At 40.6% G+C, this 21,601-nt stretch overlaps 1 protein-coding gene across 3 annotated transcripts in view; it reads left to right on the top strand.

Moving 5' to 3' along the window:
• The window catches only part of LOC129744113 (filamin-A), a 108,365-nt gene that overhangs the window by 65,223 nt on the left and 21,541 nt on the right, over positions 1 to 21,601 (top strand). Inside the window, exons 1-2 of one of the 3 annotated variants that reach the window (XM_055736499.1) lie at positions 8,382 to 9,035; positions 9,969 to 10,335. The exons of 1 other annotated variant lie outside the window; for it this stretch is intronic. In XM_055736499.1, the coding sequence (XP_055592474.1) occupies positions 10,098 to 10,335 (238 nt within the window). In that variant the 5' untranslated portion in view covers positions 8,382 to 9,035; positions 9,969 to 10,097. Of the gene's footprint in view, positions 1 to 8,381; positions 9,036 to 9,968; positions 10,336 to 21,601 lie in introns of those variants that run through there. One more of the 3 variants, XM_055736505.1, reaches the window with a different exon arrangement.

Raw genomic sequence — 21,601 nt, 5'->3', positions numbered from 1 at the left:
ATCTGAAATCTGAATCTGAAATCTGAATCTGAAATCTGAATCTGAAATCTGAATCTGAAATCTGAATCTGAAATCTGAATCTGAAATCTGAATCTGAAATCTGAATCTGAAATCTGAATCTGAAATCTGAATCTGAAATCTGAATCTGAAATCTGAATCTGAAATCTGAATCTGAAATCTGAATCTGAAATCTGAATCTGAAATCTGAATCTGAAATCTGAATCTGAAATCTGAATCTGAAATCTGAATCTGAAATCTGAATCTGAAATCTGAATCTGAAATCTGAATCTGAAATCTGAATCTGAAATCTGAATCTGAAATCTGAATCTGAAATCTGAATCTGAAATCTGAATCTGAAATCTGAATCTGAAATCTGAATCTGAAATCTGAATCTGAAATCTGAATCTGAAATCTGAATCTGAAATCTGAATCTGAAATCTGAATCTGAAATCTGAATCTGAAATCTGAATCTGAAATCTGAATCTGAAATCTGAATCTGAAATCTGAATCTGAAATCTGAATCTGAAATCTGAATCTGAAATCTGAATCTGAAATCTGAATCTGAAATCTGAATCTGAAATCTGAATCTGAAATCTGAATCTGAAATCTGAATCTGAAATCTGAATCTGAAATCTGAAATCTGAAATTTTCATCTGAATAGGAATTTGCTAAAAGATGTCCCACATTGCAACGCTGTAGAAAATTTAACATTGCGTATTCTTGCTTGAAAATATGCAAAGAAATAGCTTAAAGTGTATTGTTTACAGTATATTTTTTTTCTGTATTTTTAAGTTGAAAAAAATTGATGCAGTCAAAGAGCAACTACGCAAATTTATCTTGCGCAAACTTCAGAAAAATACCTAAATATTTCAACGTTGTAAAAATCGTCTTACCACTTCCGCCGGTGTCTCAGAGACTCCCTTTTTCAGGCCTCAGGGCGGCACGCTTATCCAAATACAAAATCGCATGGAATATCAGATGTACGGAAGAAAAAAAGCTCACAAAAATATTGACACTATCTTGACACTGCTTTGACCTGATGTCCTCCCAAAACGCTTATCAACACTCTTCTGTTCTGATATGTGTTGTGAGCCTACTTGGTTGAATAATTCCACGGAATCAAATCAATCGATAATTCCCTTCAATTCGATTGCTTTGATTCAGAACACTCTTGTGGTTTTCCACAACGTGGTTTCAATTAGTGACTTTTCAACAAACTTCGATGTGCATGGTTTGATGGTTTTTGGAAGAGTTGAGGAGGATCAGCTAGTGTGGGTTGACCGGCCTTGAATTTTTTCGGGTTCGGATCATTGCCCTCGCCATAATGTTTGATCGATACCAAGTGTCTTAACCACCCACACGGGTCGAGTTTATGGCCATCTGGCCATTTTTTTAGTTGGTAACTACAGGTGGTAAATCCCGGTTCACGGATTGTATTCCAAGCCACGGCGTGCATCGCGTCCCCCCAGTTTACAACTCTGGGTCCATGGGTACAATGGGAAGACTTGAGATACTCCGTGTATACACCCTACTCTCAAACTCCACCTGGGGCGGCAAACCTAGTTCCTACCTCGAACTTTTTAACACACTATTCTTCAATAGTTTTCGGTCTATTAGCGCTAGTGCGCTCCAAGGCAATACTCATAGACCACTTTCAGCAATAACTCTCAGCAATACCATCATTACGACTCGAAGTCTGAACTCTCCTCTTTCAACTTGAGAACACATGAACCTCTCCTCTTCGCGGCTCGAGGCCTGATATATCCTCTTACGAACTGAGATCCGACCCGTCCTCGCATCGACTCGAGGTTGACGTACACACAAACATCTTCTCTGCACGACTCATGACTAGATCTAGCGACTCGAGGTATGACCTCTCCTCGTAATGAGTCGTGGTAAACACTTCCTCCTCTTGTTGATTAAAGGCCTAATCTCTCCCCTTGCGATTCGAGATCAGACCTATTACCGCAAAGACTCGGGGTTGACCACACAAACCTCTCCTCCTGAAAAAGTTTTTCACATTTGTGCCCGTCGTGTGCCAATCGAGAGCAGCTTATGCCAGATTTGCGCCTGTTATAGCTCACGAGCGGGACTTACCGCAACTACTCGGATAGTTTACGACGAAGACGTCATCCTACACCGACTCTGTAGTTTCACTACAATGACGCCATCCTACACCGACTCGAGAGGCTGACCCGGCATCGAGAACCTCTCTACCCGTGGGTATCCCCGACAGTGGTTAGTCCCCTTCCTACGAGGTCCGTTACTAGGAAGGTATTGTCTTATCCCCGCAGTTTCTCCCGTAGGAAGCGGATACTCCCCGGCGGTAGGGCATCCTAGAGCCGTTCCCGGCGCACCCATGACCTCCACTATGCAGAAGATGATGCCTTATCTTTGTAGCTTCTATCGAGGGACCGGACGCAAACTTCTCAGATGCTTCTTGCGGACTGCCGTTATCTCCAGCTCCTCTGCAGAGCAATCATGATCCTGGTGAACTCATCGCTGACCGCATGCCAAGTGTTGGAATCCGTACACATCCTCTGCACCACGTTGTCTACTGTCGTGTCGGGCCCACAGACGGCAAGTATGTTGGTACATACCGCCGCAAACCTCGGACAGGCAAACACCACGTGTTCGGGTGTCTCCTCTTCATCACCACAAGCTATGTAATATGGCGAAGCCACACGTCCAAATCGGTAGTGGTACTTTATGTAGCATCCATGATCAGGCAGGAATTGCGTCATATGGAAGTCCATTTCATCGTGCCTTCTTCCGATCCAGCTCTCGATGTGCGGGATCAGACGATGGGTTCACCTTCCTCTCGTTGAGCTGTTCCACAGCTGCTGCCAGTTGGACATCGAGTACTCATTGACGAGATCTTGTACGAAGGGGGTGTCTTTATCGTCTTAACAATAGACATCTTTCTCTAGCAAAACCGAGATTGGCATGACGCCCGTCAGTACGCAGGTGGCTTCGAATGCTGTTAAGTCTCTACACTGTCTTCCCAAGGCTTACCTCCAGGCCGCCGATTGACGTGGTCACGCTTCACAGTATCTTCTTTTTGCTACTTCGGATTGCCGAGGAGTTCAACAACGTCCGTGTGAGTGCGGCCGTGGCCATCGCCCCTTTCTTACTCACGCAATCGACATGACTCGTGAAGCTGAATCTGTCGTCGATGATCACCCCTAGGTACTTAATTGCGTGTTTGGACTCGATATCACACGGTCCAACTACAATGCTACCTGTTTGAAGTGAGATCAGGTTGATGATCAGCACCAACTTGGTTTTGTGGTGAGCTAGACATAGGCACTTGTAGTGCATCCAGTTTCCCACTGCCAGGATAGCTACTGTGGCAAGTAGCTGTATTTCCGCTGTCGAGAAGCCTCTCGCCAAGAGGACTACATCATCCGCAAATCCCACGAGTTCAGCTCCCAATGGGAGGCTCATTCGTAGGAGCTCGTCGTGCATGATGTTCCACAGGACCGGGCCAAGTATTGACCTTTGTGGCACACTCGCCGAGAACTCTTGTGTCCGTATGCCCTCACTGTTCATATGTTTTAGTTTGCGATTGTGGAAATAACTTTCCATAACCCTATACGGATATGTCGGGACCATAATTTGGATGAGCAATGACGCAATCGCTGTTCAACTGGCTCTATTGAAGGCGTTTTTAACGTCCAGAGACACAATTGCGCAAAACCGGAGCCCTCTCCTCTTGGATAGCTTCAACTGCTAGTTTTGTTATAAAACGTTACTACGCAGTTCTGAGAAATAACAGAAGAAAATTTGGGATTTAAATAGTTGTTTTATTAGTGGTTAGGACCCACAAGCGTATGAATACAGTCTGATCTGGTCCGTCGTAGACCGTCCCTCCATGACTTCCCACGAATCTGTTTGCTTGTGGCGTTAGGCTATAATGGTGTTGGACCCGTGGTCAGGTATTCAGGTAAGTTGTGTCCTGACCATTTCGGACAGGAGAAGGAAATACTTCTTATCACGTTAAGGTATGAACTAAAAGAGGATCGTTTATTTGGTTTTCTCTCATAATTACAATTTTTTTTGCTCTTCAATATCAGAATAAATCCACCATAGTACGAAAACAGGCAACATAACGGTAGTCGGATAGTTCAGGCAGCTTGTATACTTCCAGGCGTTTAAGTATTATGTCAGGGTGATCAATAATGATGGGACTGATCAAGGTATTTTTCCATTTCCATATGAAAGAATTTCCTGTTTCTCGGATATCGTTCGGTCCTTGGTCTCTGACTTCAATCGCGTGCTACGCGTATGGAAAGTGAGGTTAGATAAGCGCGTGTTTGTTTGTGGATTATCCACCTACCTTTTCGTTTTCTGCTGATGTTCGACTTCAATTCTGCCGATGTAGCTTTCTGTCCCCGGCCTTTCCGTGACCACGGAATAAATTTCCGGCCGGACAATCGGCTCTGATCCACCAAAGGAACGATTTGACCTAATCCCCTCGTTAAGGCGTCACTTAAGCGGAAAAGTCCGAAACGGTTGTAACCGGTTGGTTACAAATCGTTTGATTTTTATTTTAATTTTGTAGTTTTGTTTGTTTAGATCTAGAAAATTCATGTCCCTTGTCCAGTCTCACAACAAGATAGCACCACAGTAGGCTACATTTTGCTGCTGGCTGCTGTCAACTAACAGAGGAGGAAAGGAGGATCAAATGGAAAATGGAATTAAAAAAAAGTCGAAAAGGAAGCCTTGCTTCCATATTTCGAACTCTCTTCTGTACCAGGCGTCCGTGAGTGTAGTCAAAATTCTGTATAGTGTTTGTACCGGATTGACCTCTTCACGGTTCGGCCCGCAGATCCCTTGTGGTCTTGCGCCTCAACGTAAAGGACCATCAACAGCGTTCTCGGGGTCTGAGGACCTCTAAACATCAAGGAGAACTTCCCTTCTCGGTCTGTCCGGATACGGGGCACTCTCGTGGGCAGACCGATTAAAAGCCTATGAAGGAAGACGCCTGCAACGACCGAGTCCAGCAACGCCCGCTGGCGCCGACGGTTTCGGCACCCCGTCGATACGCCCTTAAATCGACGGCCCTCCTGCTTCCGGAACTGGGATTCTGGAACCACGACGTCGCGACGCTCCAGCAACACCAGCACAATCACGGTTAGTTAAACAATAACACGCCACACAAGACACAGAACATTGTTTATACACACAGACAACACGCCACAAGAAAACTTTAAATAAAAAAAACATAGAATCATGAAATTTCTCGATTTCTGTATTTCATCCGTAAAAGTCCTTGGTTACCCAGTAGCCAGCCGGCCCTGAGGTTCCGTACTTTTAGAGTACCTTGCCTTGGCTGGTCTAGCCGCTGCTATCTATCAGTAACACGGTTCCGTTCCCGAAATTTTCTGTTGAACCTTCGAGACCAAGCGGGATTTTCCGGTTCTACGGAGGAAATGGCAATGAAGGGACACTGAACCTCTGCTTTACTTTCTTTTTCGCATGCGAAACCAACAGTTTTCGAAAAACACGCCTGTTTTTCACTACGCGGATACTGCAATGTGCTTTTTGCCGCTTTTTTCTGATCTACTCAAGCTTATGCTGTTTCACCAAGAGGGTCTTATTTTTAAATCATTACGCAGTGGGTGTTTGTGCATGGTTTAATATTATGTACACGATCATCAAATGTTACACCTGTGGTGTCAGTGATAGTCTTGTTATTTCTGTTTTAGTAACGGGATGGGTTTCTCAATAAAGTTGTTGCCTTTTGCTCAAATCATAATTAAGAACTCTATCAAGGCGGCGGAGTAGGGTTCTGGAAAACACTTTGTATAGTGACATCGAGGATAGTAATCGACGGAAAAGTTGTTTCCTGTATACAACAACCTGCTTTCAGATATTGTACAAAATCTTTCGAGGGTAGTTTGGCGTGATGTACGATCATACGGTTATGTTATTGAACTGGAATGAAGTAAATACACCAAAATATTACAAATGGTTTAAAATTTATTGTCTGAACTGGGCAACTTTTTCGTTGTTTTTCCTGGAATGCAATTTGGAGGGAGGACGCTCTTTATTTCTCTTATGAACTTGATTCTATCTATTTTGAAAACTCTAAAGTATTTGGACTTTGGTCTTACTCAATCATTAAAAAGATATATTTAGCTAAGTACTTGGGGGAACTGAACAATACTTTAGTGGTCTTTGCTTTTCCATCTTGGCTGCTTTTAAAATTCTTTTCTGAGAACTGAAAGAAAACAGAAAGATTTCACTTCAGATTGAGTGAATTTTTACTAGGCTTCTCTATAAAATTTTGGGTTTCCTCGGCAATGAGTTTAAATTTGAAATTTATTGATATTTACATGTTGCAAAGTAATATTGAAGAGATGTTTAACGCTTCCGCAACAAACCCCGATTTCAAATAAAGTCATCTAAAATTCACGCATAGGAGTTGAATAGTCATTAGACTGAGTCGATTTGGGGTCATTTTGGAATTTCTCAAACCCTGGGGTCTAAAAAGCTTTGTATAGGTCTAAAACTCATTCATGATTTTTTGCAAAATTTTTAAGTAACGTTAACATGAGTAAATTTGAACTTCAAGGTTTGCATGGGAAAATTGAATATTTTGTACTGAAAAATCAACATCATTTTTGTTTCGTCTGTGGAAACGAGCCAGCTGTTGGTTTTTGTGCCAATTTCTAAAATTCGTTAAAGAAATTTTCCGCTGAACAACTTTGTCGAAGACCGCAACTTCGTATCTTATTAGGAAAAAAAGTTATGTCAATTGAATTTATTGTTAATCAATGCGAAAAGACATACCCCTGTTAAACAGCTAATAACTTTTTTGCCTAATAAGATACGAAGTTACGGTCTTGGACAAAGTTATTCAGCGGAAAATTTCCTCTAGGAATTTTAGAAATTGACATTAAAACCGTAAGCTGGCTCGGTTCCACAGATGAGACAAAAATTATGTTGATTTTTCAGTACAAAATTTTCAATTTTCCCATACAAACCTAAAAGATCAAATTTACTCATGTAAGCGTTACTTAAAAATTTTGCGAAAAATCATGGATGAGTTTTGGACCAAGGCGAAGCTTTTTAGACCCCAGGGTTTAAGAAATTCCAAAATAACCCCAAATCGACTCAGTCTAATAGTCATTTTCTTTTGATACCTTTATTCAGCCAGTGTAGAACTTCTCAAGAACAAATTCAAGTACAATTTACTTTCATCGTAGGATTTTTGATTGAGGTCTCCTTTATCTGGCATGACTGAAATTCAGTAAATTCGAGTGTCTGTGATCGGTTCTATTGTTAAAAAAACCCCATTTATTCCCCGTGAAAAAATGTCGGATTTTTCATTGACTAGCGAACGGCGTCCATTTCACCGATGCCGCCAACCTGTTATCGGATCCAAGCAATTTTCTACCCACGACCGCCCTCCTCCCCGGTCCCTGTTGATCGCTCAAATTTCCGAAAGCGAACGTGCCTGCAAACGTAACCAATCGCGAGACAATAACATTCGCCGCGCGTTCGTTTATTTACATTTCCAGTTGCCAGCGCGCCCCTGGGAACACTTCGATGCGTCGCCGCCGCCGCCTCGGGTAGAGCAGCATCTCCAGATCAATTTCCTTCTTGAATAAAATTTGAAAATTTTCCCCAATCCGTCGATCATCGAAACGAAATGGAAAGTGTTTTCCTCGTGTCGTTCCCTCCACCCGGTCGTTTATTTTGTTTGGCCTTAGGCACTGACTGCCTGATAGTTTTATTTTCCAGTTTTTCCTCCGAATATTGAATCTCACAAAGTGTAAGATTATATTTTCTTTTTGGAGAAAAATGCAGGGGACGAAAAATGTGGAAGAGTGAGGTCGGTTTTTTTTGGAAGAGACTGATCCGTGCCGATTTCCGCTTGCTAGTCGTTCAAATCTCGAAGCTGGTGAGAGTTGCGCCCCGCCGAAGATCATCATCATTGGTCATCATCGGCATCGGGTATCGTCTTCAGGTTTTTTTTTTTTTGGTTTGGTTTTTGCTGAGGGCGGCCGATGATCGTCGTCAATGTTGATCCTATAGGCCCTGGATTTGTTGGGGGTGAAGCATCATAACGGATGAGTGCGCGTCAGGGAAAAAAAGAAGGAAAACTTCTCTCATCATCATCGCCCGAAACTAAATTTCGACCACGGACCACATGAGTTTGGAGAAAAGTGGTGTCGCGTTTTCTTTCTCCAAATCGGTTCGCTGAAGCTCTTGGAGGATTGGGCGAAGTGACGGGTAAATGGAAATGATTCGTCGGTCGAATTTTCTCCGCTCAATCTCGATTCCGGTGTTGCAACCTCGCGCTCTGCTGCCGAAGGCAAGGCGTCGGCGGACAACCAGTGTCCAAAATATTTTGTCTCATTTATAAAACGTCGCTAGGAACGTTTGGACGTCCCCACAAATTCGATAGTAGTGACGGTAGATCAGCGAAACCCAGCGCACTTCCTCCCAGTAGTGTGGTTTGAAGGGCTCTCCGAAGAACTCCCCGGGAAAGAGCACCCTTGCTCGATCGCCTTCTTCTTCTAAGTAGGCACTACTACTGTGGCCGTTCCTTCTTTTGAAAAAAACACTAGCTTCCTTCCAGCTGAAAATCTATAAAAGGGTAAATCAATCCTCGGTTCGTGATTGGTGCTTAAGTGAAAATCATTGTGTGCTGCGGTCCTTTGAACCTCGCTCCCCCAATGCTCAGTGGTCCTTCGAGCCGATTCTTAATTTAAAACCGTGTTTGACCTTAAAAAGGATTTCTCCTATCACTACTACTGTCACTGTGCTGCTGTTCCTGCCGTTGCTCCTGCTCAGCGATTAAACTCCTTATCGTGAACTGGAACGATATCTTTTTGTGAAGAATCGAACCGTGTGCCGTGTTGTCGAAAGTGAACGTGTTCCGATCAAATTTTAGGAAAAGTCAAACCCGAACCAGTGTCCTTTACGTAATTGCTACCAGTTGTCTTGGGTTGTGTCCAGAGCTCGTGTAGCAAGCGAATTATCCCGCATTTAAGGAGTGAACCAATCTTGGATACAATCTTGTGAGTGTAATAGAGTTTTTTTTATCGATACTTCCCCCTCTATCGAGGACCAGATGGAAGTTTGTCGATTCTGCCCGGATAAGTGGAACCCTGATGAAGAATCACTTTAAACATGATACAGTTACCATTTGCCAGCAGTTCGTCTTTTTCCCTTCATTTACAACGACCGTGATTCAGCGCAGCATGCTTTGAACGACAATCGCAAAAGACGCTGTTTGCGCTGTCTCTGTAACTCTGTGCGTGTGCAATGACTACTGCGATCACTGGCGGCCATTTTGAAAGAGATTTGAGCCTATTTTTATGCATTTTCAAATTTTTCAAGTCGATTTTGTCATTGTTGAAGATGTTGTGCGAATAGTTTAAAATCAGTTACCATCCATATCGGGTTGATTGCTTTGGGATTTTGTTTCTCCTTTTTGAACCTTGCTGTCGAACTTCATCTACACACCAACCATCAGCATTTTTGTACACGTTGCAATTCACATTTTGGTTAATCGTTTCGTTGTTTTTTTTTTTTCTTTTGTTATGTTTCCGTGACTAAAACTGAGACGCTAACCCCTTTTTGGGATTTTCCTCTACTAACCACCTCGCTCCATCGCTGCCTCATAGTCCATTCTCCTAATTGATTTTAGTACATTCATACAACAAAGCTTCAACAAATTTTTAAAGTACAAATTACTCTTGTTTATAACCTTCTCAAATAAACACTCAAATAGTCCACGTGTGCACCGGCTACGGACCAACTGCCAAAACTTGATTGGAACACCCAGACTCGAAAGCTCTGCAAAATCCCAAAAAGGTGGTCTCGATCGGAAATTTGTTGTAAAATTTAACTATAACCACTCCACATGATCTGGAAACACACTCCCAAAGCAATCAACCCTTCAAAACTTAACAGACAAATCATCTCAAACCAAGAATTGTTCTCACCAGCACCACGCTTCAGACCAAAGTTTCAAACACCAAAGACCTGTCTTTTTAAGTGACACAAGAAAAAATATCCAAAACCACACACATCCAGTTAGAAAAAAAAAACCAAAACAAAACCCCCGGGTGTCAATCATGTGGAGTGACGACGAGGACATGTACGGCCAGAAGAAGAAACCGATCGAGGCCACCTGGGAGGAGTACAACCAGCTGTACCGGAGCTTCGAGCACTTTTTCACCATTTCCGAGCACGACCGGAAGGAAACGGTGCGGGTGTTCTTCATGGAGCAGCCGGTGCCGGAGCCGGAAGTGCCGGGACTGGAGTTCGTGCCGACCAACATGCTGGCGGCGGTGTTCCTGCACTCGCACAAAGGTAACCGGGGATGACGACTTAGAACAGCCAACTTAGAACATTTTTGAAGCAGTTAATATGGGCCGGAGAAAAACGCTAGCGGAATTCTGAAAACTAGTCTACCAAACTTTTGTTCATCATTGAATGCCTAGAAAAATTTTTCGTAAGAAACAGACTATTTTATTAGTTCAAATTAGCCATACAAATGATCGATCTGAGAAAAAATGTGGGAATCGATCGCTGTAATCAAGGATGCCAACATTTTTTTTTTTTTTTCAAAATTCAGGGAGATGAGAAATAAAAATAAGGACACATTGTTTAACAAAATTTTCGGTCGAAGTGAGGACCTTTTTTTTGGTCATCAATCCACGTTTTGACCTCCACTTATGTCTACATTACGTATTACTCATTTTCCATTATATTCACAAAAATCAGGGAATCCAAAAATGAGGGAAAAATGAAGGCTTATCAGGTTGTCAGGTTGGGCCTCCAAAAATCAGGCACATTGGCAACCCTGGTTGTGATTATTGTTGAGTTAACAATGTCTTTGCTAATTGACTGCGATTTATTCATAACCAAAACTACTATATTTATATCAGAGTTAACTACACTTATAATTCGTATTTTGGGCCGGTTTGAGATAAACATAAACGCCACTTGCATTTGTTTGATTATTTCTACAAAGGTAGCGAACATCGTTATCACTTTTTTTTTTGTCCAACTGACAATTTTGCTATAGCGTATCCATTTGTATGGAAAAAGTGACTTTTTCATTAAAAAAAAATCCTACTTTGCGCTAGGCCTCTAAGATGCGTCAATCGAAAGTTATGACGATTTCAAAATTGAAACATTCAATTAGATTTTTTTTTCGCATCTTTTCAAGTGGCACCCCTGCATTGTATGTTCGGTTGGAGCCATTATACGTTAGAAACTAGCTGGCGTATGCTAATCGATAATTACACTAGTTTACAAAATTTTAAAAAAATCGTGAACTTGATTAACTGACCAACATTTTTAATGTAAAATCGGGCGCTGAATCCGAAAATGAAATTCAAAAAAATCTCAGTAGAACCGTTTTTGAGTTATGCTCCAAATATGAAATTTCGTAAAAATTAAAAAAGTTCTTGTACTTAGATTAAAATATCTCGGACGGCATAACAGTAATTTGAAATCTCTCTTTTGCATATTGAAGGTGAATAAATTTTCTATCGATCATCTGAACACTGTTTTTGCGTTTGACCAACAGTATTGTTGATATTAGTGACTTTATGAGGAAAAAAATTATAAAAAACGCATTTTTTAAGAGAAAATTTTGTTTCTACGAAAGTTTTAAACTCGATGGTAGCATTTAAAAAATCTGATTTTCTTTTGCGCTTAAATGTCAATTTAAAACGAAGATTTCAATTGGTTATTTATTAAAATAGGTTGAAATTTGAAGAAGTTATGGCTACTTTACCATAACTGTAATTTTTGCAGTTTTTAATAATTTAACGAACCGCAGAACACTTATCGTAGTATAGGAAGAATGAATCATGATAAATCTCACTCGCACCAAGTCAAAATTATTTATTAGCTTACCAGAAGGTCTCATGCCAAATTTCAGGAAGATTTGACCATAGGAAGGGATTGCTTGAGTCTCAAACGTGAATAAAATTTTGAGGTATTCTGCCCGGAAGGAACGAAAAATACTGGTTTTTCATCAATAACTTTTTTCATCACTAGCTGATTGTTTTTTATGGTTGATTTTCTTAAAGCCTAAGTTGAGACAAATATTTCACCCGAAGACTGTAACTCGATTGAATTTGAAACAAAAAAGGTATTGCGGTTTAAATGCCGCAAATTTTGTCCAACACGCAATGAGTACTTTTTACCCATTGCGATTTATACGACAATTTTCGACCAAAATACAATCTTTGAACCGCAATAACTTTTCTGTTTCAAATCCAATCGAGTTACAGTCTTCGGGTGAAATATTTGTCTCAACTTAGGCTTTAAGAAAATCAACCATAAAAAACAATCAGCTAGTGATGAAAAAAGTTATTGATGAAAAACCAGTATTTTTCGTTCCTTCCGGGCAAAATACCTCAAAATTTTATTCACGTTTGAGACTCAAGCAACCCCTTCCTATGGTCAGATCTTCCTGAAATTTGGCATGAGACCTTCTGGTAAGCTAATAAATAATTTTGACTTGGTGCGAGTGAGATTTATCATGTTTCATTCTTCCTATACTATGATAAGTGTACTGCGGTTCGTTAAATTATTAAAAACTGCAAAATTTACAGTTATGGTAAAGTAGCCATAACTTCTTCAAATTTCAACCGATTTTAATAAATAACCACTTGAAATCTTCGTTTTAAATTGACATTTAAGCGCAAAAGAAAATCAGATTTTTTAAATGCTACCATCGAGTTTAAAACTTTCGTAGAAACAAAATTTTCTCTTAAAAAATGCGTTTTTTATAATTTTTTTCCTCATAAAGTCACTAATATCAACAATACTGTTGGTCAAACGCAAAAAAAGTGTTCAGATGATCGATAGAAAATTTATTCACCTTCAATATGCAAAAGAGAGATTTCAAATTACTGTTATGCCGTCCGAGATATTTTAATCTGAGTACAAGAATTTTTTTAATTTTTCCGAAATTTCATATTTGGAGCATAACTCAAAAACGGTTCTACTGAGATTTTTTTGAATTTCATTTTCGGATTCAGCGCCCGATTTTACATTGGAAATGACTGTCAGTTTACTGAGTTCAAAAATGCTGTAAACTAGTGTTATTGATTTGTCTCATATTTTTTGTCGATTTTATATAGGACCCCCCTTTTTTCTGAAGCGGGAGGGGTTTTTAACTTATCAGAAACAATTTCCAGCCGAGAAAACCCGTTGTACCAACTTTCACGTCAATCGAACCAACCAATGACACTTCTGCATATGGGAAACACGCCAGCTAGTTTCCAACGTATAATGGCTCTGTAGTGCAGGGATGCCATCTGGAAAGATGCGAAAAAAAAATCATATTAAATTATTAATTATTGAAACACTCTTAACTTTTGACTGGCGCATCTTAGAAGTTCACGGTCTTCGGCTGAGTCATTCTTCAAATCTTTAGCAATAAGATGCAGCTCAGATAAATTGGTTTCAGAGCAGCAGTGAGGCTGTAGGATCCATACTTATTCCCATACAAAATTTGAATTTTTTGCTACAGCCCATTTCAAATCATAAATCCACCAAATTTTACACAGTTTTTATCGGGCCCAAAAAATACCTTAAACCGTTCTTATACTTGTTTTGGCCCTATTCTGTCCAATCTAGTGGATACAGAGAAGAATCGCTGCGAATATGTACAGTGAGGGGCAAAATAAAGTGTCCAAACTATTTTTTTATCATTTCTTTCAATTTTCTGGATGAAATTCACCGAAAACACATCGTAATCATTTTTAAAATATTGTTTATTATGTTCTTTTTAATTTTTGTTAATGTTGCGCTGGTAAAAAAAGAAAGTTTTTCTGATAGAAAAAAAACAAATAATATTCCAAAAAAAAAATGGGCAAAATAAAGTGTCCAACTCAAAAATGTATATAATTTCGATAAGTTTCCATCGCGAGGCCCTTCGAATTTGTTTGTTTTGTGTATTTTGACGTTGCATAAACAACTGGCTTGGCTCTGGAGTATTCAAACAGGTGTCTACATTCGAATAAGTTGTAAAATATGGAGAACGCATAAATTTCTGGTTCCATTCCGTTGTCCATCCGGAAACTGGTTGTTCGTGATGTGAATAACGGTCAAACGCACCGGGAAGTGGCCAAGAACTACGAAATCAGCAAGACAGCGATATCAAAAATCATGAAGAAGATGAAAACGTTCGGATCGGAGATGGATCGCTCAGGAAGAGGACTGAAGCCCAAGACAGATGCCAGAACGGACAAGAAAATCATTCTTGAAGTGAATAAAAACGCAATAATAACGATCCGGCAGATACAGGAAGAGCTCCAATTTTCGGTATTGCGTTGTACTATCCGTCGCCGCATCCATGCAAAGGAGTACCATAGAAAGATCGCAGTGAGAAGGCCTTTCATCAGTCAGGTGAACAAGGCTAAGCGGCTCAAGTTCGTCAAGGAACACGCCGATAAACGGCTCGTGTACTTGAAAACATTGTTGTAGCCGACGAATCCAAATTCGAGCTATTCAACCGGAAGAAGCGGGATCATATGTGGCGCAAGTCGGGTGAGGAGCTCCAAGAACGCCATATCCAAAGAACAGTCAAGCACGGAGGAGGTAACGTGATGGTGTGGGGATGCTTTTCTCGGGGTGGGGTGGGCAATTTGGTAAAAATTGACGGAATCATGACAGCTGAGTCATATTCCAATATTCTGCGGGAAAACCTCGAGGTATCCCTCATCAAGACAGGCCTCGAAGAGCGCTTCGTTTTACAGCAGAATAACGATCCGAAGCATACGACTAATCTGATGAAGTCATTTTCCCGTTCCTGCCGCATCAAACCCCTTGAAAGGCCCCCACAAAGTCCTGATCTGAACCCCATCCAAAATCTGTGGACCATCCTCGATGCTCTGATTGATAAGACTGGTGTGACAAATTAAAAATACTTATTTTGATGCCATGGAGCATGCGTGGGAGGAACTCGACCCACAACACTTGCACAACCTTGTTGAAAGTATACCGAAGCACTTGTAGGAGGTGTTGAAGGCCGAAGGAGGCCATACCCATTATTAAATAGTTCTTGTTTGCCTTCAGTTTGAATCAATTTGAAGCTGTACCGATCTAGACACTTTATTTTGCCCCTGTTTTTTTAGAATATTAACTGTTTTTTTTTTCTATCAGAAAAACTTTTTTTTTTTTAACAGCGCAACATTAACAAAAATTGAAAAGAACATAATAAACAATATTTTAAAAATGATTACGATGCGTTTTCGTTGAATTTTAACCAGAAAAATGAAAGAAATTGAAAAAAAAATAATTTGGACACTTTATTTTGCCCCTCACTGTACATTGTGATTGATGAAAACAGAGGATTTTGTACTGCTCTAGTAATATATTAACTTCACCACACACCATCGTGTATAAGCTAACCTGCGGTATTTTGTTTTGGGCCACTGAGCGCGCAAATCCTTTTGCTGCTCGTGCTGAACAACAACCCTGTCGCTTCGTCGAACTTCCGGAAAAAACGTTTCATCACGCTTATCATCGATTTGCCAACTTCCATGAAATCCACCATGAATCCCATCCCCCAGACCGCGTGTTAATGAGATCCTGCAACTGGCAGGATATTTTCCCGGCTGCCTTCCGCGCGTGGGTTTTGGTCCGGTTCCGGCTCCAGAACATCACAGGATTAATCCTCAGCAGATGCTACCTTTGCTCCTCCGAAGGTGTGATGTTTTCTGAGGAATCGGAGGTAAAGATTCTGACTGGCGCGTGCTTTTTTAAGGAAGTTTTGGCCACGGGAATTCACTTTTGGGACTGTTTGCCCGTTTTCTCTTGCGTTAGCAATGGACAAAAAAAGGCTTCTTGTGGGTGCAGGATTTTTGGGTAAGTTAAGGAAAGTTTTCCCATTTACAACTATTTACAGTGCTCGACTGACCCCTTCGGTGTGGATTTTCCTTCTTCGGTGGCCGTTTCGATTTTCATTTGTTTCTCGGCTCAGTGGTGCAGCGAAAACAAAATATGGCACAGTATTTTCCCGCTAACCAGGAAAGTTTTCTTTTCAGCTTAAACAGCTTTTCGCAGCCAAACTTTCTTTTTTATCTCAGGGATTTTAAACCACGTTCGTTGATTCATCCCGAAGTGGTTCGTTTCATGGATTTTTTTGTAGATACATTTTTGTATTTCTCCCTGATGTTATCTTTCCCGTATCTTTTTCCTTGGGTTTTTTCATTTGCTCGCAATTATAGTTGGTGTAGAAGATTCATTTTTTTTGGGGGGGGGGAAGCTTTTCTCTTCGTCAGGATAGAGAGCGAGGATTTGGCGGAATGATGTTGGGAGGGAACATGAGGATCTGAGGATGGGGTATAAGGAACAAGAGGTGAGGATATGCCTGATCGTGATCTTCACATTGGGGACTTTTTTGGAAATGGTATAGATCCAAGGGTGTTTGATGTTGCCGGCGGCTATGTTTGACTCCGATCTTTATATGGCTCCCAGCAGGGCAAATGCTTCGGCACTGAAAACAGAACGTGTATCAGGGAGACTATGGCTCCTACTAGGGACTCCGTCATAAATACCACATCTTACCTTTTGACAGTTTCTTTTGGACCCGTCGGTGTATACTTGAGGTTGGCCGTTGTATTTGGCTTGGACCAGTTGATTTAAGTGAGGTAGAACGGTTGTTCTGGGGTCTCCTGCTCGAATGTGTTTGTTTGAGTGACCTGTCAACTTTGGGTGATTTATCGTTCCAAATTGTGATCTTGGTACCCGACCTGGGACAGACAGTAGAAAGACTATCGCCAGTTGTTTGGAACAGGAAGTTGTTGGTTCTTTCCACCATTGCACAGTGGTGCAGAACATTAATCTAGCTGTACGAAATTTATAGCGCCCAGGGATGAATAGATAGACATTTGATGTCTTCAGCAACATTGTTCAGTTTTACAAGGAGCATATTCTAGTATCAAAATTTTTGCCGAGGGGTCCACCGATAGCGAGATAAAAATACTAACTTTTATGTTTTTCAAATTAGGGCTTTGATGTCTTCGACAAAGTTGTTTATCTGATCAAAATACATCAGTTTGATAAATATGTCAAAGTCTTATCACATTACCCTCAGGAGTTACAGTCAAAATAAAAAAATCTCTTGAAAAAACAGTTTTTTGAACCTTACACGTTGTAGATTGGATAAAATGGTTCGCTGTCTTTGAAACAAAGTTGTAACAAGCCACGATCTACAATTGTCTCATAAATTATGATGGGTTTAAAAGTTGCTGAAGCTCTATAGAAAGCATTTAGTGTATTTTATTGGCAATTTTGGAAGGCTCGTCCATCGAAAAGTGCACATTTTCGCAACACCCCCTTTTCTGTGATTATATTTTATGATAAGCGAAACCATTTCCATTTAAAATTAGCGCGGAAATCGGTGGAACTAGTAGAGATTTGAATGATTGAAAATACACATTTTATGTAAAAATTACCTATTTTACTTATAGAAAAACGTTAAAACATTTAATTTATTAATAAAGTGTTGTAGTTTTCTTTTATACGTTTTGTTTTATTAAAAGACATTTAAATTCGATTTTTCAAATAATTTAAACCCCAAAAAAATGAATGGAACTTATCTGTTAAATTTGGTAAAGCACTTAATTAGTATTTGAATAATAGAATTTTGCCATTACAATATAATTGCTTCAACTGGTTCCAAGTAACTGTATCCAAGTATCCAATCTTACAAGCAATTCGCTTTTGTCTTTTCGTTGAGTCATAAGTTTTAATCGAATTTAAATGCCTTTTAATAAAACATATATATAAAAGAAAACTGCAACAGTTTATTAATAAATTAAATGTTTTAACGTTTTTTCTATATGTAAAATAGGTAATTTTTAGATAAAATGTGTATTTTCAATCATTCAAATCTCTACTATTTCCACCGATTTCCGCGCTAATTCCAAATGGAAATGGTTCCGCTTATCATAAAAAATAATCACAAAAAAGGGGGTGTTGCGAAAATGTGCACTTTTCGATGGACGAGCCTTCCAAAATTACCAATAAAATACACTAAATGCTTTCTATAGAGCTTCAGCAACTTTAAAACCCATCATAATGTATGAGACAATTGTAGATCGTGGCTTGTTACAACTTTGTTTCAAAGACAGCGAACCATTTTATCCAATCTACAACGTGTTAGGTTCAAAAAACTGTTTTTTCAGGAGATTTTTTTTATTTTGACTGTAACTCTTGAGGGTGATGTGACAGGACTTTGGCATATACAACAATCTTATGTATTTTGATCAGATAAACAACTTTGTCGAAGACACTAAAGCCCTAATTTGAAAAACAAAAAAGTTAGCATTTTTATCTCGCTATCGGTGGACCCCTTGGCAAAAATTTTGATACTAGAATATGCTCCTTGTAAAACTGAACAATGTTGCAGAAGGCATTAAATGTCTATCTCTTCATCCCTGGCCGCTATTAATTTCGTACAGCTAGATTGATGTTCTGCACCACTGTGCATTGGGGAGTCGTTTTTACGTCAATTTGCCATTGAACGAATGGGATCTCGCCGCTTTTTGCCATGAGTAAGGGTATCGGACTGGTGCGAAAAGCTGAGCTGATGAGGCGTTCGCAGCTGTTGTAGAGTGGTTCTAGTTTGGTTAGCATTACCTCGGACGCCAAGCTAATAAAACAAATTCCGTATAGTATGGATGGCATTATCCATCCATGCAAGAAACGGAAAAGAGATTCATCATAGGCAAAACTGGTCTTGTTGGTGAGCATTCGCAGGATGTTGATCTTGTAGGTGGCATTTTTTCGAACGTGGTTCAGATGGTACTTAAAACTGAGTCGGTCGTCTAGCCAAATACCCAGTAAACGGGTAGAGTGGGCGAGAGGGATAGTCTTATTGACTAGCGGAGGCAGGTTTCGGAGTTTTTTCCGGTTTGGACCAAGAAGTATAAAGCTTGATTTGAAGTCATCGACGCTTCACGGTAGCAAAAAGTGAGGAAGAAATGAGTAGTATATCGATATAGTCTGGAAAAGGGAGTTGATGGCTATAAGGAAAACGGTTGGGGCGATGACTGAGCCTTGAGGAACTCCACCGTGGACAGGTTCGACTTGTAATCGAACACCATTGACGAGTACGTGGATATAGCGGTCCGTCAGGAAGTTTTTAATGTAGGATTGATCAGTTGGTTCAGGATAGCGATACGGTCGACTCTGTCGAAGGCTTTCGATAAGTCGAGGGAGAGGCATTCTAGATGATGTTGCTGGATCAGGTGGGTCTCGAATAAAAATTCAAGGTCGTCGAAATAGTCGTCGGTCGATTTTCCAGCTCGAAAGGCGTTTGCCGGGGGTCCAGAAGTTGTTGTTTTTCTATATGGGTGTGTAGGCGACACGGTTGATTATTCTTTCCATTATTTTACCCGTGCAGTCAAAGAGGGTAATGGGGCGAAAATTATCTGTAAGGTTTGGGTTCTGTTTAGGTTTTTGGATAGGGATTACATGACCAATTTCCCAGCCGTCGGGAAGGGATATCGTCTGGGCCGGCTGAGAGTCCCTTGGCTCTTCAAAGAGCAAACTCTAAGACTGCTGTTGTAGTCTGATTTGAACAACAAAACGTTAGGAAGTGGAAGAGGGGAAGAAAGTGATGGGGCTTATATGGAGGAGAAATGGTCGCAGAAGGAGTCAGCTAGTATTAGGGGTCATTGACGTATTGTTGGTTTACCAGGATGTGATAGGCATTGTTTCGGAATCCTCCGTTAAGGGTCTTGATTTAGGACCACAGGACTGATGATGGAAGGTTGGGATGGATTTCACCTGTGAACTGTTGCCAACATTTTGATTTGCCATCCCTGACGATACGTCGGGCCAGTGATCGTGCTGCCTTGAATTCATCTAGAATGGTCGGTTTGAGTGGGCTATATCGACAAGGATTCTTTTGAGGGCTCGCAACGTTTTTCTACGGTTCTTTACATTTTGTTTCAGCATCGAGGATAATTTGTGGGAAGCATGGTTGAGTGGTTGGTTTATGGTGTAGGACGAGTTTGTCTACAAACAGTTGAAATTCAGGCCAATCAGCTTCGTTGTATTTCCACCTGGATCTCGTGGTGGCTTTAGGTAAAGGGTGTTGTATTGGTATGAGGATGGGTAAGTGATCACTTCCGTGAGAATCTTCCACTACATCCCAGTTTAATTTCGGTCCCAGTTCACAAGAGTCAAGCGTATTGTATAGGGCTGTCGTTTCGCCGGATGAGGGGTCAATGCGTGTAGGGTAAGCTTGCCAGATTGCCCGGTATTATCCGGGTTTGCCCGGATATTCGATGCAAAATTTCGAGAAAGTCCGGTCCGGCCCGGTTGCCCGGATATCGTAAAAAAAGTTAGGATATTGCCCGGATTTTTTCACAATTTTCCCAAAGAAACCAAAAAAAAAATCAAAGTTTTTGAGTAAGTTTCATCAAAATCGCTTAACGGTATGGAAATTTTCAACGGTTGTTTTTGGAAGCCTGCAATTGCATTAATAAAATATTAATTTTATTTTTTTGCATTTTTTCTTTGCTTTTATATATAGATAACACCTGAATTTTGCCCGGTTTTTGCCCGGTTTTTGGATTTGAAAATTGATATCCATGCCCGGATTTTGCCAGTTTTTTTTTTGAAAAAATGCCCGGAATTGCTAGGCCCGGATGGGAATGGAAAAAATTCTGGCAACCTTAGTGTAGGGTGGCAGTAATTCAGTAAAGTTAGGTTTTTGATCATTGCGAGGTTCTCCAAATAAGCCCCCTTGTTGGAAATGTGGGTGCTTCCCCATGAGGTGGAGTGAGCGTTAGGGTCAGACATTACCACTAGAGGCGGTGGCAATTGGAAGAAGAGATGTTCCAGTTTGTCAGCAAAGTCGTGGTGCATTTGCGGGGGAATGTTCTATTATTTTTGGTTTTATCAGTCATTTTCAAGATATTTGGTGGACTATAGCATAGATAAGAGCTGTGTGCTGATTAGTGTTGAGTGGACTAACCGTTTGGGTTGGGAACAGTCTGGGAGTGGACTGTCTATGGAGCTGTTGTTCAGGTTTCTTTTAGGAGTAGATCTGATGTTCAGGTTGATCTTGTCGTGATTCCCAGCGGGATCCAGCCATTCGGGAACCATTTTGGCGTTTCTATTTCGAGCTGATTTAGAAGTTGGCAACAAATAGGGGGATCCTCCCTTATCTGGACGGGATTGGGTCTCAGTAAGGCGAACAAGTTGCACTGTAGATAGGCTCTGGTGACGAAATTGGTTCGATCGAGAATGTCAAACGCAAAGGAGGTCCGTGGTTGAGGAGTGCTAGTCAACGAAGACCGGAAATGTTCTGACAGGGCTTGTTAAAGCAAGTGTTGCAAGATTTTCAAGTTGGAGCTTAATTTTCTTGTAGAGAACTTGTTAAAGTTCTACCGGATGCTTTTTCAATTCTGCATTGTTACCCTTCTCCCACACAACACACAACTTTCTGTTTTGCAAAAAAAAAATCCAGTTAAACAAAATCGTAATTTTTGGTTTTTCACATCACTTCGCATGTTATTTAGATAGATATTTTGTAATTTTCAACAATTTCCTTAAACAAACTACGTTCATAGGGCGAACAAAACATCGGCCG

The sequence above is a fragment of the Uranotaenia lowii genome, chromosome 1 (genome assembly GCF_029784155.1).
Source record: "Uranotaenia lowii strain MFRU-FL chromosome 1, ASM2978415v1, whole genome shotgun sequence".
In the NCBI taxonomy this organism is placed as follows: domain Eukaryota; kingdom Metazoa; phylum Arthropoda; class Insecta; order Diptera; family Culicidae; genus Uranotaenia; species Uranotaenia lowii.
The sequence above is the reverse complement of the archived record's forward strand: the minus strand, read 5'-3'. Positions and strand labels throughout refer to the sequence as shown.